This window comes from Leptopilina boulardi, unplaced genomic scaffold, assembly GCF_019393585.1.
Source record: "Leptopilina boulardi isolate dan_hultmark-lab unplaced genomic scaffold, ZJU_Lbou_2.1 LbouV2_165, whole genome shotgun sequence".
Lineage (NCBI taxonomy): Eukaryota > Metazoa > Arthropoda > Insecta > Hymenoptera > Figitidae > Leptopilina > Leptopilina boulardi.
In genome coordinates this window covers 2,824,419-2,848,593 of record NW_026137713.1, presented here as the reverse complement: position 1 = coordinate 2,848,593, position 24,175 = coordinate 2,824,419, and the positions used below count along the sequence as shown (strand labels likewise).

General features: G+C 26.7%; 5 protein-coding genes across 6 annotated transcripts in view; 3 read left to right on the top strand and 2 right to left on the bottom strand.

Moving 5' to 3' along the window:
• Positions 1–65: 65 nt before the first annotated feature.
• Positions 66–8,552, bottom strand: LOC127277399 (protein masquerade-like). The gene is made up of 12 exons (XM_051298500.1): positions 8,277–8,552; positions 7,542–8,094; positions 4,449–4,816; positions 4,337–4,376; positions 3,803–4,263; positions 3,527–3,703; positions 3,287–3,419; positions 2,998–3,186; positions 2,624–2,894; positions 2,152–2,429; positions 1,846–2,000; positions 66–1,640 (listed from the first exon to the last, which is right to left on the bottom strand). The coding sequence occupies exons 2-12, from the start codon at positions 7,639–7,641 to the stop codon at positions 1,473–1,475; spliced, it is 2,340 nt and encodes a 779-aa protein (XP_051154457.1). The 5' UTR covers positions 7,642–8,094; positions 8,277–8,552; the 3' UTR covers positions 66–1,472.
• Positions 8,553–8,903: 351 nt separating this feature from the next.
• LOC127277401 (BRCA1-associated RING domain protein 1-like) lies at positions 8,904–12,263 on the bottom strand. Its single transcript, XM_051298501.1, has 7 exons — positions 12,037–12,263; positions 11,722–11,913; positions 10,749–11,649; positions 10,468–10,548; positions 10,166–10,362; positions 9,541–9,979; positions 8,904–9,378 (listed from the first exon to the last, which is right to left on the bottom strand). The coding sequence occupies exons 1-7, from the start codon at positions 12,111–12,113 to the stop codon at positions 9,016–9,018; spliced, it is 2,250 nt and encodes a 749-aa protein (XP_051154458.1). The 5' UTR covers positions 12,114–12,263; the 3' UTR covers positions 8,904–9,015.
• A 327-nt stretch (positions 12,264–12,590) lies between these two features.
• Positions 12,591–15,276, top strand: LOC127277105 (pinin). Its single transcript, XM_051297938.1, has 5 exons — positions 12,591–12,856; positions 13,373–13,568; positions 13,855–14,028; positions 14,109–14,403; positions 14,565–15,276. The coding sequence occupies exons 1-5, from the start codon at positions 12,696–12,698 to the stop codon at positions 14,933–14,935; spliced, it is 1,197 nt and encodes a 398-aa protein (XP_051153895.1). The 5' UTR covers positions 12,591–12,695; the 3' UTR covers positions 14,936–15,276.
• Positions 15,277–15,430: 154 nt separating this feature from the next.
• On the top strand, positions 15,431–18,122 carry LOC127277103 (protein YIF1B). Its single transcript, XM_051297935.1, has 4 exons — positions 15,431–15,643; positions 16,015–16,112; positions 16,181–16,558; positions 17,120–18,122. The coding sequence occupies exons 1-4, from the start codon at positions 15,613–15,615 to the stop codon at positions 17,651–17,653; spliced, it is 1,041 nt and encodes a 346-aa protein (XP_051153892.1). The 5' UTR covers positions 15,431–15,612; the 3' UTR covers positions 17,654–18,122.
• Positions 18,123–18,450: 328 nt separating this feature from the next.
• LOC127277404 (phosphofurin acidic cluster sorting protein 2) overlaps positions 18,451–24,175 on the top strand; it is a 23,993-nt gene continuing 18,268 nt past the window's right edge. Inside the window, exons 1-2 of one of the 2 annotated variants that reach the window (XM_051298511.1) lie at positions 18,495–18,639; positions 22,144–22,284. Coding sequence is in view for 1 of the 2 variants with exons in the window: in XM_051298509.1 (XP_051154466.1) it covers positions 18,536–18,639 (104 nt within the window). In the remaining variant the exon portion in view is untranslated. Of the gene's footprint in view, positions 18,640–22,143; positions 22,285–24,175 lie in introns of both variants that reach the window. The other variant, XM_051298509.1, reaches the window with a different exon arrangement.

Genomic DNA, 24,175 nt, shown 5'->3' with positions numbered 1-24,175 from the left:
TTTAACAAAATATTTTACGTCAAATTAAGACAATAATAATGGATAAATTCATATATAATTGTATATTGAAATTTAGTGCAAAAATAATTTTTATATATTTTAGAAGCAACAATAATGGAAGAACAAAAAAATTAAAAAATAGTAGAAAATATCTAAACTTATGTTTAAAAAAAAAAAAACAAAAAAAAAACAAATGGGAATTTAAAAAGTTGCTTCGTAATTACTACGATATTTTAATAATATTAGATTTGATTTATGACAATAATATACATGATATATATTGTGTATTCAATTTTAACTGAAAATTAAGATTATTATAAATAAGAAAAAATATTACTCTATTAGGTACATAGTTTTTTATTTTTTTGTTTTAATTCAAATTAATACATTTGTACATGAACGAGAGATGAAAAAAAGTGTCAATAACTATAAAACGAAATTATAATTTATATTTAAATCTAGAATTTTTTTTAAAGATAACTTAAAAAGATACTAAAAGAATTTTACACTTCTTTTTTTTTAATAAACACTTATAAAACAATGCATTAATATACAAAGCAAGATAGAGTACAATATCTTTTCATTTCATTTTTTTAAATTTCAAAAAAATAAAAAAATATATCAAAAATCGATATTTTATATAATATTTACAAAATGTTCTATATTATAAAAATGATTTAATGTAATTTTTAAAACTACACAATGAGTTTGAAAACAATGATTGTGAAGGATGAATCTCAATCAATTTTTAGAGAAAATAAAGAGAACGATGAAAATAAAAAAAAAAGTTTTTAAATTCTAAAAAATGTAATTCCAGAATTTCGACTTTTTTTAAAACTTTTAAATTAATGACTAAAAAAAAATTTATGTAACTCAAAATTAAATTAAACGAATCTAAAAAAAATACAATTGAAGATTTTAATTAAAAAATAATCTGAATGAAATATTTGGTGTTTGCAAGAAGCGAAAAAAACAAAATTGGGAAATATTTCCCCAAATTTATATATATATATAGATATAAGTCTTTTGTTCAACTATTTGGAAATAATTTACCAATTAGTACAAATTTCCTAATTAGAATTAATTGGTAGAAGAAATAGTGCAATTTCAATAATTTGCTCAAGTGCCTCCACAATGTGAACAATCTCATTTTTTTACCTGAGTTTCAATTTGAAACTTTTGGCGCATCCTAACGTTCTTTCATTAAATTATTAAAATGTGCTACAGAAATTATAAAAAAAAAAAAAATACAATTTTTTCTCCCTACTTTGCAATTAGTAAATATCACAGTTGCGATGCTAAAGTCTAGATCAATTTAGCTTTAGAATTCGCTTCTTCTGTGCATCGATGGTGCTTATTTATCAATCAAGATTCTCAACTGTCAAGATGCGCTGATATGACAATGATATAAATAAATAAGCGTATAAATATATATATATAAATAAAAATAAAAATGAAAGAACTAATTAGAGCTAAAGATTATTTACAGATATTATTTGATTTATCCAACCAATAAATGCCGATACTTTAACGTAAACGCCGGGGACGTCGATTCGACCGCAACCAAAGCCCCATGATACTAAACCTGCCAATTCGTAAAATCCATCGTCTTGACATACCAATGGACCACCTCCGTCGCCCTGTAAAAAATTTCAATGATAATTAGGTAATCAAATTTTAAAACCACGTAATTATTTCATAATTGGATCACTCCAGGAAAAATCTTATTTAAAAAAAAAATAATCTCTAAGATGATTTTTCCTGAAGTGAATCAAATAAATAATTTTCAATTAATAGTAATTTTTAATTATTTTTTAATTAATTGTTAAATAATTATATTCTTACTTGACACGCGTCATTGCCTTCTTCTCCACCAGCGCAAAAACTACTCGCTGGTAAAATGAAAATTTTTTCCGTAACTGCATTTACTTTTCTAATGCACTCAGCATCGCTGACAATTGGTATTTCGGCTTCGCGAACTTTCAACGGAATTGGACCAGCTAAAGAAGATTAAAAAAAAAAAAAAATTAGTTTATTTTTGCAAAAGTATTGAAAAAATATTTTCAAACTATTATCTCTAGTAAGAGATAAATTGACAATTTGAATTAAATTCTTTATTTCTGAATGATGAAAAAAAAAAATAATTTTTACCTTCTCCCATATATCCGTAACCGGTAACGGTGCATCGTTTTCCTGCCGTGTGACTGACACCCCTCGCCGGTAGACAAACCAAGCAAACACCATCTTTAAGTTCCGCTTGTCCGTGTAATTTCAACAATGCAATGTCATTGTCCAACGTTTGACTATTGTGATTATGATGAATGTATGTCGTTGCCACTCGTAATGTTTGAGCGCCAGGACTACCGTATTTTCTCGTTAAATCGTGATCGCCCACTCTCACATAAATTGCGTCTCCCGATCGTACGATACTAAGAAAGAAATTTTTTTTTATTATCCATAATAATAGAATAAACTAAAAATTAATTAAATTTCTTTTATATTAATTAAATACGGTGGGGCCTTGATTATCCGAACAAAAGTAATATCTAAAACTACAATTTTTTTAATCTTTAAAATTTACTTTAATTAGGAATAAAATTAATTAATTAGATTTTTTTTTTACTTTGTAACACAATGTGCGGCTGTTAGGACCCATTGCGTTCCAATGAGAGCACCACCGCATAGATATTGATTGAGGGAATTGATTAATGCGACCTGCCAACACCATTCATTGGCTTCCGCATCATCACCACCCACGACTCTTGCTACTCGATCAAAATCCCTCGCTTGTACTGGTGTTCGTGACGTTCCTTTTACACCGCAAACATATTTACTGTAAACGGGATTTTTCGTTGTACTTGGAGGCGGCGGCGGTGGAATTGTTGTTGTATCATCTATTATACCAAATATATTTTTTTAATAATCAATTTTCTTTTTTCCTAATTGAGTAGAATTAAAATTATATAAAAATAAAAATAATAAAAAGAGAATATTTACAAATAATTGTTGATAATGGCGTATACGGTGTATTTGCTCGTGGTGGAAGAGTAACGTATGTATCGTTTCGATTAGCGAGAGTTGATTCCGTCGAATTTCCCTCCGTAAATTCACGAATTATTGATTTTTGTGCACAACACTGATGACCGGGTTTTTTGCATTTGAAAATATTCGTTAACTCTGCATTTCCTATTAAAGAGAAAGAAAAAAAAATTTGTTAAATATAAAAAAAAAAATTCAAATTACTTAAAATGAGAAATAAATTTCATATTATTTCTTTTATACTTACTGAAACATGTAAACGATAAATAGGACATGATACACGATCCAGGACATTCTGGTCGTGGATCCGGAGGTAGAGCAACTGTTGTCGTCACCGTTCTTTGCGGTGTTGGTTTTGGCTTTGGTCTCGGTCGCGGAGTCTAAAAAATTCAATTTTCTAATCAAAATTCAGATGAAAATATATTTTCAAAATTAATAATACCTTTGTTTTTATAACAATTTTTTTTATAAAAATAAAACAACTTACGGAACTTTTGGTACTTCCGCAACAAACTTGTCCAACGGGACATGTGGATGTTCGCGAGATAATGATTTTCGGTCGTTCGCAAAATGCTGCCATTATCGGTAAAATACAAAAACCAGGACACGACGGAAGTTTTATTTCTGGAGGTTTTGTCACTGGTTTCTCCGTTGTTGTTGGTTCCTAATAAGAAAAAATTACATTTAATAAAAATTTCTTTATCAAATTTGTTTTTCAATTGAAATTAATTTTTAAAAACAAATTAATTTTTTTGTTCTTTACCGGATTTGCGGGAGCTTCCGTGATACAACAAAATCCATCGCCAGGACAATCGGCATCGGTATCAATATTATCGCAAAGAAATGCAAATAATCCATTAACGCATTCGCCTTTACATATTTCGCCAAGTGCTGGTTTTGGTCTCTCTGGCACTGGTGTTGATATTCCAATTGTTGATGGTGTTGTTAACAATGATCCAAGTGTAATTGGTCGAATTTGAGATGGTGGTCGTGATGTTATTTTTTCCTGTGTTTTCATTGTAGTTGACACAAATTTTTCATCAGGACGTGTACCATTTAATTTTGTCCTATCAATGACAACTAATTCCGGTGGTGGTGAATCGCCAAATGCATCGCGTGACACACAACAACGATATCCCGGTTTACAAAGTGTTTCAACATTAAGCACTGCATCGCAATAATCAGCGATTCGCTCGGCCATGCAAATTCCCGTACAATTTTGCACTGAAAGTTCAAAAAAAAAAGTTTTAATTTCAATCAAATTTTTTTTTTTGAAAATTTTAATATTTTAACTCACCACTTTCGGTTTCCACTTGTTTCGTACCATTTCTACTTTTCTGAAAATAAAAAAAAAAATAATAATTGATCTAAATTTGCAGTTTTTTTTTAATTAATTAAAAAATAAATACCGTGGATGATTTTGTGATGGAAGAAATTGTTGTAAGGGAAGAAGTTGTTGTCGATGGTGTTTGCGTTGTAGGTGATTTACTGGTTATAATTTTTTCTGTCGTTGGCGAAGCAGTTGTCGTGGTTGTTGTTGTTGATGTCGTTGTCGTTGTTGTCGCCAATGTTGTCGTGACATTATCACTAATATCGTTTGAAGTTTCGGACGATAAATCTGTACTATTTAATGGCGCTTCTAAACAACATCTCATACTCGATGTTGGACATTGTACATCCTCTAAAACTTCATAACATATCAAAGTTGCCAGGGCGTGTACACAATACCCTGGACAATCAGCACTATTCGCCGTACTCGTTATCGAATCCAAAAGACCTGACAAAAAAATTAGAATTTTAATTAAATTATTTTTTTTAAATTAAATATAATTACTAATATTAATATTAATTATTAATATAATATTATAAATTCTAATTCGTAAATATTTAAATAATAATAAAAATTAATTACAATTTATTTATTTATTCAATATTTAAATAATTATTATTAACTGGAGTAACAATCTCATGAAATAATATCGAATATAATAAAATAATTACGTGATCGATAATAACGTATATTATATAATTTAAAGAATTTTTTTTATTTCATTTTGGTGAATCGAGCGGTTAACACGTCAGGTTCAATAATTCCAATGTGTAATATATAACATCAGCTATTACGACTATAACTGTATATACGAGTTATGTGAATGCCTGTTGATTGAGAGAAATTCCTGCATACATAATATGACACTCAAATAAATAGTCTATAAAAGTTGAATGATTATCAACTTGAAACATTTTTTTTTTTTATCTCAAAAAGTTGAACGTCCTTATCGTCAATTACAAATTGGAAAATATCAACAAAAAAAAAATTAATTAATCTAATTTTCAATTACATTTTTTCATTTTAAAAAGCTACTACATATTTATATACCTGTGTTTTATTTTTTTTTAAATTTCAATTCATAAACTTATTTATTATATAGCAATTTATCAAAATTTGCAAACTTCGTTCTGTGAATTAATGAATAATTTAAAATTTAATTTGAAATTAAATTTTGAGTAGAAAATTATCAATGGAATTAATTTAAATTAAAAATTTGCCATTTTCATGGGAAATTTAATGTTAATAATGAATTTTTAATAAGAATTTACCGTTTAATTTTCAAATTGACTTGCACTTTAAATTATTAAAGAAATTAAATTTTAAACAAATTAATTAAGAATAAAATCAATCGAAATCTTTTCTTTCAATAATTATCCATATAATAAATATTGTTTTCATTTTAAATTGCAGAATAAATGCAAAATTAAATTTTCCCTAAAGAAATATGATTTTCATTTCTGAACCTAGTATTTAAAAATAATAAAAATTGAATTTTTTTTTAAATTTCAATTTTATTTAACAATACAATTTTTATTTAAGAATGAAAATTAAAATTGTATTAAAAAAAATATATTCAATTTTCTGTCACGAATTAAAAGAGCGTAGTCATATTTTGTTTCTTAATTGATTAGAATTAAAAATGTGTAATAACGAAAATTTTTTCGAGTTTTCAAATTGTTCATAAAAAAAAAAAAAAAAAAAAAAAAAATCATCTAGTCATATATTGAAGATGAGGTGTGTAATACCTCGACAACATCGAGTAAAACTGTGTGGCTCATTAACTACCGTTATATTTGTTTGGGCCGTTATGCCTTTGCCAAAGTGAAACCGACCAGGATTGGTATGGTATTATATCGTATATCCTTATTGCAAATTCTTTTGACGTAGGTGTGAGATTTGCATCAAGAATGACCTGGACAAACACTCTCGCACTTTACACACAACTTTCGTTAATTTCACTACGTCACACATTCGGGAATTTTAACAATTCGCAAAAGAAAAAGAAGAGACAGTTACAAAAATTAAAATTCTTTTGTTTTTCTTTTCAAAAAAAAAAAAAATTCATTTTTTCAGAATTTTTTTTTTTATCAAATTCCTGCTTAAATGATAATTTCGTAAAAATGGCAATTAATAAATTAAAGAAACTAATAATTTAACTTTCGCATAAATTACTTTCGATTTTTATTTTTTTCTCTTAAATTTCATATTGTAAAATTAAATTCTTGAAACTGAACACTTGCGATTATCACCTTAATTAATTAATCACAGGAAAACAAAATAATGAAGAAAAAAAATAAATAAATGAAAATTTTCTGTCGGGATTGAAACTATTTATGAAATGTCAGTTATTTCCGTTTCTTTTGCTGTTGCGTTTCCTTCGTCTAGATATACCGTTGTATAGTTTTAAGCCGGCCAGCGGCCTTCTTACAGGCCGATCATCCGCATAGCGTTATTGTCATAAGTGGGACAATCGCATCCTTCGTGAGATAACCACCTATATGTAACTGTGCCGCATGCGAATTTCTATTTTTTCAAAAACTAACATTTTTCTTCCACTAAAGGGGTGAGATAAAAATAATTATTTTCTTTTTTTTTTTGTTTCTTTCAATTGTCTGCGTTCAATTTTCCGTTATCAAGAGACTTTAATGCCTACTCAATTAATTCTTTCATTTTACTTTGTTATAAATTCGAAATTATTTATTTAGAAACATAAAATTTGAATTCGATTGTTTTTTTCATTTTATTTAAACATACGGGTAAAGAGCCCGTATATATTATTTATATGACAATAAATTAAAATTTATTAAATATAATTATCAGTTTAACGATAAAAAAACAAAATTTCGCCTTACATTGTAAAAAAATAATACTGACTGAATATTGTTTCTCAATTAAATTTTCTAAATAAATCTCAAAACGAAAAAAAAATTAATTCTAACGAAAATGTTTCTAAATTCAAGTTTTAAATAAAAAATTCACATCATAATTGAATTTTTTTATCAAAAACCTTTTCAACGATAATTTTAGATCTCAAAAAAAAAAAAAAAAAAAAAAAAAAAAAACCGCAACAACGAAAGCAACTGAGAAAATTATTCAAATTATTATTATATAAAAAAAATACAAGAATTGAAAGAATTCGAATATTTGTTTATTATTATTTATTTATTACCTGATAGAAAGCTGCCGGCTAATGAATCGTCATCTTGTGCAGAAACATTGCCAAGGATCAAAATAAGGACGATGCATCCCGTGATCGAGTGGAATTGCATCTTTCCCTTTAAGTGTCTTTCTCTCTTTCTCTTTTTCTCTCTCACTGATGATGCAAAAAAAAAAAAAAAAAGCTCTCTCGCCCCGAGAGATCACACAGCTGATCGGGATATATATATATGTATGTACACACAACTCTCAAGCACGTGTCACACTTGGCCGCGAATTACAATAGCCAATCCTAATCGTACGAGGTTTCATCGCCTGACTGACTGACTAGTCCCACACTTGTGGGTCAGGGTGCGGGTCCCGTGCGCGGAAGAGTAAAAAAACACGAGTATCAACATATATAGGGATTACACCGTCGAGCCAAAGAAATAAAGGAGGAGGGAGTATACCGGTGTATATCGTCGTCTATCGTGTTTCTCATCTTCTTCTCTTCTTCTTCTTCTTCTTCTTCTTCTTCTTCTTCTTCTTTTCATTTCTTTCACAAAACAGGGCCGAAGAACATGTTCCTGGAACCCAGTTAATAATCTTCATTTTTTAAATCATAAACTATCATCGAATATAAAATTGAATTTCCTAATTTTAGATTAATTTAAATTTATTTTTTTCCTTTTTAGACGATTGTAATTATAACTTAACTACTATCAATGATTATTATACTAATTAAAAAATTAATGTCAATTTAACTTACCAATACTTCCTGTTTGAAATTTCAAAATCCTCTTTACCATTTTTTCCTTCCTGACATAAGACATTCATGTTTTCAAAGGTGGTGTATATAAAGCGATTAGCGGTACTTGTTCGTCCGTAAATGCGAGCGATACCGTACGAGGCTATACAAGATTTTTTTCTCTTCTTTTTCTTCTCTTTCGGGATTCATTATATTGCCTTTACGCAATACAGGCGCCTTCTAACGTTGCAACCAGCCCACGCAATTTCTTTTTTAATCATCATCATCCTCATCAGCGTCCTACAGAGAGGGAACAATTTTAACTAGATATACGATTCTATAATTAAATTTTAATTTTAAAAAAGTCTCTTATTTTTTTACAAATTGAGAATAATTTTTTACCCTTTAAATAATTTAATCATAAAAATGTATAATTTCAAAATAACAAGTTATTCCTGTATTAAAAAAAAAATATTTATTTTTTTTTTATTTGTAACAAAATATCATCAATACATTGTATGATTGGATAAACTTTATAAATTCGTTGTTATTAAACTAATAATTTTAATTTTAATGAAAATATTTCTATATTAAATTTTTTAATAAACAAAAATATTTTTTCCATAATTGAATTTTTTTTGTATCAAAAGTGATGAAAAGAAGAAACAACTCTTCAATGATAATTTTAGATCGTTGAAGAATATTTTTTTTATAGAAAAACATAATTATATAAATATTTTTGATATTCATACTTAACAATTTATACAATTCCAAAGAGCGCTGGATCGACGAGCGTGAATTTTTCAATGCATTCTATAAACCAAACGAGCGGCAATGTTTTAATATGAGGCATATTATATTTGACGCGTGGCTCATCTTTTCCAGGTGAATAAATAATATAATGAGAACAATTATGAAGAGGATGATTTTCATCGCCAACGTGAAATGGAATTCGTTGATCGGTTATACCTTCAGGATTTGGTTCTCTTGATAAAGAACATCCACCTCCTTCGAGACATAGTTGTACCAAGTTTTTCTTTGATAATTTCATTTCTTCCACTTGATATTCATCATTTGAATTCAACGCAAAGTAGAATGAGCAATTGTTAAACAATTTTGGTTTCTGTAATATTAGTTTTTTTTAATTTTATTACTTAAATAAATAATTAATTTAATAGAATAGAATTCCAAAAAAAATAATAATAAAATTACTTTATTTTGATTTTAAAGAAATTATTTTCTCATTATCTCAATATAAATTTTTATATATTAAATTTCTTTTTACCTGTAATTCTGCATTTATTCTCGCACGCCTCGGTGCATCATCGTTGTGAGAAAATTTTATTTCAAAAACATCTAAATCCATTTCTTTAAAATCCTGATATTCAAGAGTTAATCCAATTTCAATCCATTCACAACTTAATATCCATTTTCCACGAAGAACTGATAATAAGAGATCGTAATTGAGAAAAATTGTTTTACCACTTTCAACAACAACGTGGGTAACATTTGATTGAAATGAATTTACAATTTTCAATTTATGCTTCAATGATAATGTAGTCAATAATTTTTTCGTTGATTGTTGTAAATTACATGCGAGTACAATAAATTTATTAGTTGTTGAAAGAAATGAACAATTTAAAGATGAATTGAGATCTCGCGAGTTATTCATTAAATTCTCTTGTGACAGCAATTGTTTTATTTCATCAGATTTGCAATAATCACTGTATTATAAATAGAAAATTTCATTAAACAAAAGAATGATTAAATTATAAACAAAAGCAATAAAGAAAAATTAAATCTAATTAATTAATTAATGTTATTATTACAATAACAATAATTATAAAAACAATATAAATTAAAAGTATATTACATTAAAAATGGATATTCAAAAAAAAAAAAAAACTTACATGGGTTTTTTTCCTTCTTGATCGAAAACATTTGGATTGGCATCAAATTGTAATAATAATTTAACTGTTTTCTCTAGATTATTTATCACTGCTTCATGAAGAGCTGTTCTATTATCAAGTCCAGGAGTATTAGGCCAAGCTCCGTTTTCTAACAACATTTTACTTATTCCATAATAACCCTTATATACAGATTCTTGCTATAAAAAAAAATATATTTAAATGTATTCATTACAATTACAATAATTTGTCAATGTCATTATTTCATATGAAAATTAAAATTTTTTTTTTTTTTTATTACTTACTAAAGGTGTCCAATTGGCGTTATCTTTTGTATTTGGATTCGCGCCATTATCCAATAAAATTTTCACAGTTTCTATTTGTTTCTACAAAAATTAATAATAAATTAAAAAAATAAAACATTTAATATTAAATCAACTATAAAATAATTTAGCAAATTGTCATCAAAAAAATTTTTACTATTTTATAAATTGGACAAAACTTTATAAATAATTACAGAAAATATTGATTATTATTAAAAAAAGAATAAATTAAATTTGATAGTTTATTAGAAATTTTAACAAACCTTTACGCACGCCTGATGTAAAGGTGTTTCTCCTCTTTTATTTTTCTTGTTAATATCTTTTGGAATCTTTGGAGCTTTTGTCAATGAATTATTTTTTTGTCTACCCGTTGTTTTTTTAGACTTTGTTGCCCTTATATTTTTAGATTCATTAAATTCTATACTTCTCATAGTTTCAAATCCATATGAATCATTAAGTATCACAGTATCAGCGTCAGAACATTTAGTTTTTTCATTTTCACTGGAAGATGGTGTTTCTTTAATAATATCTAATGTGTGTTTTGATCGGGTATTATGAATAATTTGACTGGAAGACGGTATTTCTTCAATATTAACTGATATTACAGTATGTTTTGATCGGGTATTATAAATAGTTTGACTGGAAGACGATGTTTCTTCAATATCTGATAATACAATATGTTTTGATTTAGTAGCTTTTGCTTGAGATAATCTCGTTGATGAAAGTAATTCATCAACATTTATCACAACTTCTGAATCATCAATTTCTTGATCCTCATTTTGTCGTTCAATATTTTGAAATTTTGAAATTTCTATTTGTTTTTCAATTTCTTTCATGTTCTTAATTTTTTTTCTCTTTTTTATTGGTTCGTCTTCATCTATCTGTTTGACAGTATTTCGATATTTTTTTTTTATTTCATTTTGCTGACTTTCCATTAAATTTACATTATTTTCTTTTTCCATTTCCTCATTGTTTTCAAATTCCATAATTTCTGAATCTTTAGACATTGTAATTTGATGATCAACAATTTTTTCCTCTTCTACAATATTTTCCATAATATTTATTTGTTCTTCAGGTACTTTTTCTCTCACGCATTCAATTTCTCGTGTTCTTTGTTCTTCTATTTGATCCTCATCAGGATCATCAATAAAATCTTCGGCATTACTGGAAAAATATCAAAAATATAAACAAAAAGAAATGGAAAAAAACAAACAAACAAAAATTTGTAAATTATACCCATTATTAAATACAATATCCACAATTGAATCACAGGCCGAAATAATATTAGCTGTAATAAAATCGTGATGAATGTCCGATGGATTAACAGGAATTCCGCAAAAAAAACATTCCGAATCATTATATACACAATTGCGACAAAAATGATGAGCACATGTTCTGAATTTTATAGGTTCTGTTGGCCTTTGTTTGCTGTACCAAAAAAACATTCGATTTACTCAACTAAACTCGAAAATACATTTTTTGAATAATAACAATGCTCTAAAAAAAACAATAGAAACAAAAAATGAACGAAATAACCAACAAAAGACATACCACTTCATACAGGTTAAAAGTGACATAAACTCTTTCAATGCAGGACGAGTTCGAGCCCATGACGTTGATTCTGCCATTGTTATTATATTGATGAAAACAATTAATTATGAACTTAGATATACTCAAAAATGCACTCAAATATCAATGTAAAATAACATTTCTTTGTAAACACCTCAACAGATGATTCCTTTCCCGCAAATTTTACCGGAAACAGGCAGAGTTGCCAATTGTATCTAAACGCAACTGCGCTTGCGTCACAATATCTCTCTCTCTCTCTCTCATTGGCAAGAAAAAGCGCGTAAATATGAAATGCTTTTTAATATTAACCATTCACAATATATTTTTTGTACATAAAATAATTGATAAGTAATAAACAGTTATGAATGTTGCTTCTTGCAACATTTTAATAATTGAAATTTGATTATTTTTTATATTCCTCTTTAAAGATTAATTAATGAGAATTCAAATTTTCCCACTTAGAGCAACCAATGAAAATTGTGCACGTCAGGTTAAGTAACCTGATAAAAATTTTTATTGATTGGCAATTATGAAGGAGAGGATGCGAAATTAAAATGGCTGCCTTAACGTGAAAACATTAGCGGTATTTGTTTTATATGCGATTTATAAAAAAAGGGAGTGTTTTTTAAAAAAATAAATTAATGAGGAAATTAGATTCAAGAGAGCCCTGGGGGGCTGATAAATTAGAGGCTGAATTAGAAGCTGCACGTGATAATCTTAGAGGATTAGATCGAAATATACGTAAAATTCTTGGTCGTGATTTGCCCGACGGTGAAACCGGATCTCTTCAACCATCGCCCAGGTTTTTTTTTCTCATTTTAATTAATTTTCACAATAATTAGCAATAAGTTTAGAAAAAAAAAAATTATTTCCTATATATTGTGTTAATGTGTAAATGATTTTAGTGACATTTTTAAGTGAGATAAAATTATCCAACATAACCTCAATTTGACATAATATTTTGATAAAATGCTCCAATTTTTTTTTTTATTATGATAATATATAAAAAAATATATATTTTTACATTTTGTTATTTGTTTATAATTTTCACTGTGCGATAATTATTTAAAAAAAATTAATTTTAAAAATTAATTACATTTATATGGTAATTATAATTATTATTCTATTACATTCTATTAACTCTGAATTGGCTATTTGTTTTTTGTTATTTAAATATTTTTTATTTGTTATTCAATTTAGAATTAATATTTTTAAAAATGTTTTTCGTTTTTATTTTTGTTTACAATTTAAATAATTTGTATTTTTTTTTTTGTTTTCGATTAATGTATAATTTTTATTCTATATTTTTCTTGTAAAGACTTGCACAAAAGAGGCCACTTCACGATGAACGACGACGAACTGTCGTTGATTTATCATCAAATAATGATCATCCTGGCAATAAAAGACGATGGCAGAGTGTTGTCGCTGAGCCGAAAACTGTTTTTAGTCGTTTAAGTGCAAAAGTACCCTCGAATGCGGATGACAGTGCCGATGAGGATGATTCTTTTATTAAGGTTTGTTTATTACATAATAGAAAATATTGTTTCCATGACAAAGCAACATTTTTGCCGTCTCTCGTTTTTTTTTTTTTTTTTTTTTAAAAAATTAAAATAAAATATTTAATACAATTTTTGATAAAATAAAATATCTCAAAAGGATTGTTTAAAAAAAAATGGAAAAACTAATCTCGTAAAAAATACAATTTTTTAATGGTTTACAAGATAAAGCGATGAAACATGCAATTTTAATGTAAATCTTGATGTGTTTTTTAAAACATTTTTTTTTTATTGTCATTAATAGCCGGCAGTTTCGTCAAGAGTGATTGTGACTCCTCGTGAAGTGCCATCACGTCAGGAAGTTATAAAACGTGAACGTGTTGACGAAAGAAGTAGGCAGAGAAATAAAAGAATGTTCGGCGCATTATTGGGAACTTTACAAAAGTTTCGTCAGGAAGAAACAAAATTGAAAGCAAAGGTAAATAGAAAAGAAACAAAAAAAAATTGCAAAAATTTTGGTATATAAACAAAATTGTAAATTCTTTTTTTTTCTTTTAGGAAGACAAAAAAGCTGAAGTTGAAGCAAGAGTCGAAGAAGCGAAAAGAAAAGAAAAAGAGGAATTGAAACGTGAAAAACAACAATTGTTCTTGTCTCGTAAACGACAATTAGCGGAAGTTCGTGCATTAGAAGTAAAATTGACGCGCAGTAAAGAATTTCAAGAATGGCGCACTGCGCAATTGCCATTAGCTGGCTTTATTCAAACACGAGCGCATCCTCCCATTTATTATTTACCAAAACGAAAAAATGCTCGCACCGAAGCTTTATTGGCTGAATCTGCAAAGCAGCTTCACGGTATTTCATTATAATTAATTCAAAAAAAGATTTTCTTTATTTTAATTATCCATTAATAAAAATCATTTTTATTTATTATTATATTATATAAATATTATTAATTAATTTACCATTTATTATTTTTAATATATAATAAAATTATAATTTTTCTTTTATTGCAGAGGAAATTGAGAGAAGAGAGAGAAGTTTAGTTGAGGAATTGGAAAAAATTGAAGGACAAATTGGATTTGGTAAACATCAAAATTTCGAAATTCCTTCATTATCAACGAACGCAGATGATGAGCAACGATCAATGAAAGACGGTGAAGAAAATCGTGATCCAAATCCAGAGATAAATAATGGTGAATTAAGTCAAGATGTAATATCATCACCGAAAATAAATCACGAGGATCTTGATGTTTCAATGTTAAATAATAGTGATGTACAAAAAGATGATGAAATGGAAGAAGTACACGACAAGGAAGATGAGGTCGAGGAAGATGAAGCAGAAGAAATAGAAGAAGAGGAAGAGGAAGAAGAAAATAATGGTTAACGATTATAATAATTTTTGTTCGTGTAAATATTTTCTACTCATGAATTCGAGAATTTTTTTTTGGACAAATTATTGTTTCTTTCTCTCTATAATGAAGCTCATAATCATTAATAATAATGTAACAATATTATTTTTTAGAAATAATATTGAAAATTTATTATTTCAATCCATTGCAAAAATTTCTTTCTTTTTATATTATTCAAATTTAATTATGTGTAATAATTATTATTATACGCGATTGTCACTTTTATTATGATTTTATATCATAAAATGATTAGTTTTTAAAATAATTAAAAAAAAAACTAGTTATTAAGTAATGTTAAATAAAATGAAATTATTGAAATTTTCCGTTTTGCTGAATATACCATTTTCCATAAAGTTTAGAATCACTATTTTCTTATTAAATAAAATAATTTTAAATGTTATGCAAAAGAAAAATATTCTTTTATATCAAATTAGAATTTTTAAATATTTTCCCGCGTTTTCTTGGCGGCTCGCAATGGCTGCTGGGAGCGATGTGTCAAGACATGGCGACGTGTTTAATACAAATTGTTTTTGATATTTTTAATTAAAATAAAATAAAACAACACGTATGCTTGTTAAATTTTGTAAATAGTTCTGTGCTAGTGTAAAAACTTGTGTAAATTGTATGGAAAACGATAGTAAAAAGAAGTAAAATGAGTTATAATCACACAGGAGCAAGGAGAGGTAAATGACGTGTATTTTGGTACATCTTACAGCTGGATAACAATTAATTTATCATTTTCTCTCATTTTATTATCACATACAGTTTTTATCACTTTCGTTTCTTTTAAACCCATGCCGTATGTATTTTTTTATTTATTAAATAGGTCTTTAAATCAGACGAAAACGAACGTAAAATTTATAGGTTATGTTTTATAAAAATAGTCTATTTCGTCATTGCAATTTCGCGAAAATGTTCTTGTTTTATAATATCTATTATTTAAAATAATATTTTAACTATTCAAAGACGGTTTAAATGTGGTATAATTTTTTAGATAAAATTTTATGTGTTTACTGGCGGAAAAAATAAAAAATTGTTTTTGTTTTTTATTTAGGAAAAGCGAAAAGGATATTAGATCCTTCGTCAGGATTAACAACACAAACTTCACAACCCTCGGCGATGCCACAGAATCCTTACATGTATAATCAACAGGTACAAAAATATGAAAATAAAATTTAAAAAAAAAAAAAAACAAATTGTAAATAAATGATTTATGGCAGGTGCCTCTTAATAATGGAATGCCAATGGAGTATGGTTTCAATATACCAGAACAAAGTACACCTTATGGATTTACAACACCGCCTCCAATGCAAAATCCAATGCAACAACAACAACAACCAATGCAAACACCTTTACCGCCTTATTCATCTCGTGATCCAATGAAGGATGCTTTTCCAACTCCTCAATTTGCAACGCAATTACTTGCCGAACCAATGGTCGCAAATATTGCAGCGCATTATGGCAATGCATTAGTTGGATCAGGAAAACAACAAATTGAGAAATATGTTCCTGTCAGTGCATTGAGATATTATTTTGCTGTTGATACCGATTATGTTCTCATGAAATTGACTCTACTTTTATTTCCATTTACGCATAAAGTAAGTTCTTATGTTTTTATTTTCTTATTTTTAAAGGACGGGTATCAATTAGGAGATTTTCGTTATCCCGTTGATCAATTAACAATTAATCGTAAACAATTTTAAGGAAAATAGATTGTTTATTGGAAGCTGTGTTTCGAAACTTTTTACAAAACAAAAAAAAAAAATTTGAAAAATTGGTTTCACAAACAAATTTTAATGAAAAAAAAAACTTTGAAAAAAGTGACGTGTTTTTCTATAGATAATTGGAAAACAGAAAAATTCACCTTTTTTTTTAATTAGAGGAAAATTATTAGTCATATACGAAGTGGAAACGAAATCTGGGGCCTAAAAAAATGGGCCTTATTGACACCGGTCCTTACAAGTATAATTAGGATTTATAAGGGTTAAAAAAAAAATCTTAACTTTATTAAATTTTATTTACCTTTATTTTTATTAATTTAAATCTAATTAAATTGTGTCTCTTATTTTTAATGGGATGGGGGGGGGGGTAAATTAAAATCTTAAAAATCCTAAAAATTTACATAAATTTTAAAATAAATTGAAAAAAAAATCTCTCAGGACTGGTCAGTAAAATACGAGCAGGATGGACCATTGCAGCCTCGTTACGAGAGAAATGCGCCTGATTTATACATTCCAATAATGGCGTTTTTAACATATGTTGTCCTCTCAGGATTGGCATTGGGAACACAAGAGAAATTTACACCCGAACAATTGGGGATAATATCGAGTACAGCATTGGCATGGGGTGTTATAGAATTACTTGTTCATACAATAACACTCTATGTTATGAATTTAGATACAAGTTTACGAACAATGGATTTATTAGCCTATTGCGGTTATAAATATGTTGGAATAAATGTAGCACTCGCAATATCATTAATATTTCGTAAATTCGGTTATTATTGTACTCTAATTTATTTTGGTATTTGTTTAGCATTTTTTCTCGTGAGATCATTAAAATTGCGAGTTATACCAGAAGGGCACACGTCCTATACAGCCACAGGTAATAAAAGGCGACTCTATTTTATTTTATGTCTCGCTGGACTACAACCATTTTTAATGTGGTGGCTGTCTTATCATCTCATTTCATAAATTTCCAAAATTTGACTTCAATTTTTTTTTCCAAAAAATGAAATGTTTCTAAAAAAAAATTTGTTTTCTACAAAAAATTTTCTAAAAAAAAAAAATCAAATCCTTTTTAGAAAATAAAAAAGGTTCGAATATTTTATTGTGCGCATATTTCTGAGGTAATTCACCTTTGTGCATTATTATTATTTTTTTTTTTTTTTGTAATAAATATTATATTGTAAAGTTACGAGTATATACTACCTTCTATAACAAAGATAAATACTGATCAATCACTTTGTTGTGTAGTCATGCTGCGTCTATTTTTCGAAATGTGTTTAAAAAAAAATTTTTTTTTTTGTTTATTGTTTCGTAATCGTGGAGTATGTGACTGTCTAATCAAAAAATTCAAATCGTACACTAAACAAATTTATGTAAGTCTATTAGTGAAAAGCAGAGGATAATAAAAGAGACGGTTTCTTATAATAATGAAAAATTTTAATTAACCGAATTTATTATAATTAATTTTTATATATAAATTTTCTGACAATTGCAAGAATTGCAAGTGGTTTGTAGAATATAACCTTAAAATCATTTCTTATCAGAAATTTGTATTATTAGTATTTTATTATTTATTAATAATTATTTTTATTTTAATTAATTTAAATTTTATTTTTTAAATTTGAATATATAAACTGTTTTACCAACGGCTGGTGAGATGAAAGTTACCAACAGCAGATGGCGCTACATTTTTATTTTTGCAGAAAAGAAGATGGCGCAACAGTGTTAATTTTGAAGGTTGAGGCGCGTCTCACTCGATTATGTAGATAACCGCTGCAGTTTGCTGAGGACCACGAAGACAAAAGGTTGTATATATTGTTGTGATATCGTGGTGAGACCAGCCGAAAAATGGCGGAGCGCACAAAGACAGCAGCCCCGGCCACCCGGCCCGTCCCCATGAAGCTTTTTGCTACCTGGGAAGTGGATCGAACGCCTCCCAATTGCATACCCAGGTAGTAATCTCCTCTATCATTATCATTTTTTTTTCCTATTTTAAAAATACTTCTAAATTAACCGCTTGTTATAGACGCCACCGCTCTTTGGCGGGTATTTTACACGCCCTTTTAGCTGAATTGATATACATATACAAAATCCAAATGTTTTTATATTTTCTCATCTTAAAAAAAAAGAGATGATTTTATTTTGAAAAGAAAAACAAAACCATTATGACATTTTTACATGTTTGTATTGTCAATGTTACAATTCATGTTTAATGTCATTGGTTTCATTGATTTTTAATAGTAATAATTGTCAGTGTTTTCTTTTTTTTTTCGCAAAAAATCTCATCTCTCGCAATTTAAAAGTGAAACGGATGTTAGCTGTCAGTGAGATTGTGACAGTTCTTCCCCGATTTAAGTGTGAGAATGTTTTTCTTTTTTTTTGTAATTGAATTAAGATTTATTTGATAATAATCTGAAATAATTATACAAGTGCGTGTTAATAAATGACAATTTGTTGTCACGAAATGTTTAAGGGTAAAAATTCTTGTAGGAAAGTTTTTATTTTATATTTCAAATTTTAGAAAAACAAATTGTACAAAATTTTAACAAACTGAATATTATTGGAGTAATATTATTGTGTATAATAATAGATTTCAGTATTATATACAATAATTATGCAAGGTTATGTTTTTTTTTTGCCTTTTAACAATTGTCAAAGTATTTTTTTTTACGCGGACAGATTAAGTGTCTAATTTATCGTGCTTAATAACATTTTAATTGCAATTCACTTTCTTCATGTATTCGATTTTCTATTATTATAATTTTCTCTTTATTAAACTTTCTAAATAATTGATGATTAATGGTGTTAAATATTAAACGCATAATAATAGTGGAGATATTTTCCCCCTCAGTGAATGATAAAATGATAAACAAATTAAATATGTTTGTACATATAATGTTTGTTTACTAGTGTTAATGTTTGTCAACGATCTATTTTTATTAGAAAATAATCTAAAGTACTTCCTTTATTAACTTCGCTTTTTTGATATTAAAAAAGGATTCGATTTTTTAATTTTCTCTTTTTTTAATTGTAATTTTTGTTTAACCTTTTTTTGATTTTTCAACAATTTTTCTTTGGACATTTTGTTTATTTTTATTTTCTCCATGCGGACTTGTGAATTTTGTGCATTGCGTATTTTTTTTACGCTTTTATCATTTTCAAAATGTGCGAGAATTTTGTGAATTTAATTTTATATGGCAAGTTTGGAAATTGGCCAAAAATTTCGTGCATTATTTATTAGTTGCGAGGGAAGTGAAATTAAAATTTTGTTCATAAACGTCACATATACATATATATATGAGAAAGAGAATAATAAATTTATTTGGAAATATTTATTAGCGTAGAAATTTTTGATCAGATGTTAGTTATTTTACTTGATATTTTGGTGCAAAATGCATCAAATTTTGGGGAAACTGATAACAATTAAACTGTTCTATGCCGAGACTTAAGTACATTAATTCATTTGTTATAGGCTATGCAACGACCAATATTTTGACACACACACACACACATACGAGAATGTAATTACACGGAATAATGTCATTGAAGTAAATTATCGTACCCCTTGTTGCTTTTCATTAGATTTTCATTGCTCAAATCAATTAAAATATTTCTACATTGGAAAAATTAATTTTGTCTTATAAAAAAAAAATATTTGTAAAATTTTCCGATATATGTTTAATTTTATTAATTTATAAATTATTTAAAAAGTTTAATAAGGAGAAAATAATTTAAATTATGATACACAAATTTTTTTTAATAATTATTTTTTTAAAATTAATATTAGTAAATTAATTTTTTATAATTTATAATTATTAATTGCATGTTTTATAAATTATATATTAATATTAAATTAATTTTTACTAATATATTAATTGTTATTTTATAGTTATATATTTATAACACGATATAATGAAAGAAAATGTTTATAGTCTCGTCTACATGAAAATTCGAAAATAGACGAACTCTTAAACTTTAACTAAAAATAATTTGTTTAAGAGTCAATTAATCGACAATTGCTTTTCGAAAATTTATACGTATTTGATCGTTAATATGTTTAATCTAAACTCAAGTTGATTTATTTCCTTTTTTTTTTTTTTTATTAACTTGAATTTTGCAATTTTCTGCGAAATTCAAGGAATGTGTTGATTTTGTTTATTATAAAGTTTCCTTATAGTTTGTATATTCATCGTAAAAGTCAAATCTTCTCTTTACTAAATTGCAAAATTATTTACTAGGCAGAAAATTTACAATTTTCATTTAAAAATAATTGTATTTTCAAATATTTATAAAAAATTTTTATTTTTTACAAATTTTATTTTTCCTTTTTTTTCGTTAGAAAAACAATTATTATGAGTGGATCTTTTTTTTTATAATTCGCAAATCTTAATTTTCTTATCGTTGCAAAATTCATTGAAACGAAATTTAAATAACCTTTTTGAGTTTTATAAATTTTTGTATTTAAAAGCGATTTATCCGTGAAAAGTAAATTAGGATTCTTAATGGGATTAAAAAGAATAATAAAAAAAAGAGTGAATAGTGGGAGAGTTTGTGTGCTCTATTGAGATTTTTCTCTCTTTATTCAAATATTTTTCTCCTATGACATATAAAAAAGAAATGAGAGAAAAAATTGAAATAACGAGAACTTAAAGTGTTCATATATATAGGTGCTAGTTTCATAATTTGAAAATGAGTGTTTATTTAGTAGTAGAAATAAAAAAAAAATTGGGACAAGTAGAACTTAATTATCAAAGGAGAGCAGCCTTGCAACCAAGTTTGTAGGTCAGAAGTAAAAAAGAAAAAATTTCAAAAAGAAAAAGAAAATGGATAATCGATCTCGCTATAACGTCATATACTCATACTATTCCATTCATTATTATTTGTTTACTTTTTTTTCATTTGATTTTTTGTTGCAAAATTGAATATAGATTTTCAAAATAAAAATTAATTTCTATTTTGTGAAATAAATTTTTATTTTATAACTCGTAGGGTGAATTTTTTTTTTTTTTTTTCATAAGTGAGTGATAAGATCGTGTCATGAGAATCGTAAATTTTATAGAGGGCAATATTAACCATGCGTGTTTTTATTTTGTGCTTCATTTTTATAACATATTAGGTGTAGATGTTTAATTAACGCACCTTTAATATCGAGAGTGTTAAGGTCGATCGATTTCTATTTTTTAATCACGCCTTATCTTTTTGTATAATAAATACAAATTTCCGTTTTATTTTTGAAAATTTCAATTATTTAATTGTAATTGTACTTTCTTCATTTACTTTTTTATCTTCTTGATGAAATTTTATTTTATTATAAATTATAATTTTTTTTTTCTTCTTCTTTCGAGATTATTTTCAAATGCAAATATTGGAAATTCTTGAAATTCATTTCTCTTCTTTGACTTTTTCCTCGCAACTCTTTTGTGATATTTGAAACTTATTTGAAATTCTTTTTTTAGGTACGTTTTTTTCGAGCGGAAAATAGAAAGTCAATAAAAATCCTGGACAATCGTTTGCTTATCGTCGTTGTATAGTATTTGGAGTTTTCGAAAAAAAAAAAAAGGGAAGGAAGAAGAAAAATACATCGTCTTTTGTGAAAAGTAATTTCAGTGAAGCTATGTATATATATATAGTGTTGTTCCTGGCTTTGATTTCCAATATTCTTGTTATTCGACAACAGAGCACTCGATACCGCTTATCAACACACATGATCTCACTCACCCTCTATTTCTCTTGTGCTTCCACTATTATGTCGGAAGTCCATCAAGTTTTGAAGCCACAAAAGTGAAAAGTGTGTTTTTTTTCGAAAATAACATATCATCTTTTTTTTTGTTTTTTCTTTCTTTCTTCCTTTTTTTTAACAACGTAAAATTGACAATAGAATATTAGTAGGAAATCCGCGTGTGTCCTTGGCCCTCGATTTTTGGCCTTCCACCAATTTCTTGAGTTGAGATCACTCTCATCGGCACACACTAGTTTATACAGCTGCTTCCAAGTTCAGCCAGAAAGGTACAAGGTTAATGCGAAATATAATATATAGAATTATATATTGTACGTTAACAATATTCCAAGTTTTTTATTTTTATTTTATTGCGTAAAATCCCTTCATTTGCCCTTTCTCTATTCTTTGCCCCCTCTCTCTCTCTCTCTCTTTCAACTTTAGTATCCATTGTTATCATTTGAAACAACCAGGAAAGTTCCCACGAGCAATTAGTTCCTTCCGTCATAGAGAAATATCATTTAAATTGCGAGAAATTGCCTTTTATTCCCTCGTTTCTAGTTTTTTTTTTTTTTGTGAGGAGGTAGAGAAAAAAACGATAAATTTTTAACAAAAAAAAACATTTATTTTACTAAAGAACCTTTTTTATTAATTTTCATTTTTTATATTTTTTAATTTTTATATAATAATTATTTTTATTGTTTTTCATTTTTCCTATTTTTTTAATTTATATAATTATTATTATATAATTATAGTAAACATATATAGAAAAAGAGGGGTATAATTTAAAAATTCATTGTGACATAATTTTGTTTAAATACTATTTATTATATTCTTTTTTAATTCGTTTCTGAAATGCAAACTTTGGACAAAAAATAGAAATATTTTTTTAAAATTACTTCCTCCCACTGAAGGTGATTCATATAGTACGGATGTTATTTATTTTTTTTAAACAAGGTCTTGACATTCAAAAGTTATTTCTTTTACTTTTTAACGTAGTTTTTTTTTATTTTTCCTTACTTTTGGTAGTTAAAAACGCAGTAAACAAAAATTGCATTCTCTTTTTTATATTTTTCAATATTTCTTCATAGTACATTTTTTCTATCGAAATAATATTTAATATAATTTCAAAAATTCTTCTACAATAATTCATTTTTGTTGTAATTATTATTTTTTATTTTTATTATTATAAATAAAATTATTTTTCTCTTTTATACTACAAATAAATAAATTATAATATAAAAAATTAGTAAAAAAAAAAATAATTTAACAATTCATTTTTTTTTTTACATCAATTAAAATAGTATATTTTGAGTCATAAGAGTTTTTAATTATCGAAATTATGATAAAACAAGATTATTATCAATATACAAACACTTAAAATTCTTTTTTTGAAAATAATATCAATTTTTGTGTATGAGTAAACGAAATCCAAATTTCATGTAAGAATACATAATGTGTAATTAATTACTTGGCGCACTGTTAACAATTTTAATCGCATCAAAACGCAATTCCTCGCACGACAAACATATTTATAGCCTCATCACATTCCTAGCAGGCTATTTTTTTTTTTTTTTATTATTATTATTATTATTATTCCACTGCGGCTCTTATCCCTTTTTGCATTTGTTTACCTATAATCAATGCAAGCCTTCAATCCACAAAGTGTAAGCAATATAAGGAGAAGAACTGTGTGTTTAAAATAAAAAAAAAAAAATCGAATGAATTGCCAACCGATGAGTCATAAAACGAGACAAGAAATATAGTTTTGT

What these genes read in the sequence shown, in the direction of transcription:
- LOC127277399 (XM_051298500.1), bottom strand. Translation starts at nt 7,641, where the DNA reads ATGCAATTCCACTCGATCACGGGATGCATCGTCCTTATTTTGATCCTT. An exon ending in ACAAGTGGAAACCGAAAGTG is followed by an intron (nt 4,264 to 4,336) that starts GTGAGTTAAAAT and finishes TTGAACTTTCAG; the next exon opens with TGCAAAATTGTACGGGAATT. An exon ending in CGGAAGCTCCCGCAAATCCG is followed by an intron (nt 3,704 to 3,802) that starts GTAAAGAACAAA and finishes TTTTCTTATTAG; the next exon opens with GAACCAACAACAACGGAGAA.
- LOC127277401 (XM_051298501.1), bottom strand. Translation starts at nt 12,113, where the DNA reads ATGGCAGAATCAACGTCATGGGCTCGAACTCGTCCTGCATTGAAAGAG. An exon ending in ACGCCAATTGGACACCTTTA is followed by an intron (nt 10,363 to 10,467) that starts GTAAGTAATAAA and finishes TTTTTTTTATAG; the next exon opens with CAAGAATCTGTATATAAGGG. An exon ending in GAATAAATGCAGAATTACAG is followed by an intron (nt 9,379 to 9,540) that starts GTAAAAAGAAAT and finishes CTAATATTACAG; the next exon opens with AAACCAAAATTGTTTAACAA.
- LOC127277105 (XM_051297938.1), top strand. Translation starts at nt 12,696, where the DNA reads ATGAGGAAATTAGATTCAAGAGAGCCCTGGGGGGCTGATAAATTAGAG. An exon ending in TCTCTTCAACCATCGCCCAG is followed by an intron (nt 12,857 to 13,372) that starts GTTTTTTTTTCT and finishes TTTCTTGTAAAG; the next exon opens with ACTTGCACAAAAGAGGCCAC. An exon ending in ATCTGCAAAGCAGCTTCACG is followed by an intron (nt 14,404 to 14,564) that starts GTATTTCATTAT and finishes CTTTTATTGCAG; the next exon opens with AGGAAATTGAGAGAAGAGAG.
- LOC127277103 (XM_051297935.1), top strand. Translation starts at nt 15,613, where the DNA reads ATGAGTTATAATCACACAGGAGCAAGGAGAG. An exon ending in CTTACATGTATAATCAACAG is followed by an intron (nt 16,113 to 16,180) that starts GTACAAAAATAT and finishes GATTTATGGCAG; the next exon opens with GTGCCTCTTAATAATGGAAT. An exon ending in TATTTCCATTTACGCATAAA is followed by an intron (nt 16,559 to 17,119) that starts GTAAGTTCTTAT and finishes AAAATCTCTCAG; the next exon opens with GACTGGTCAGTAAAATACGA.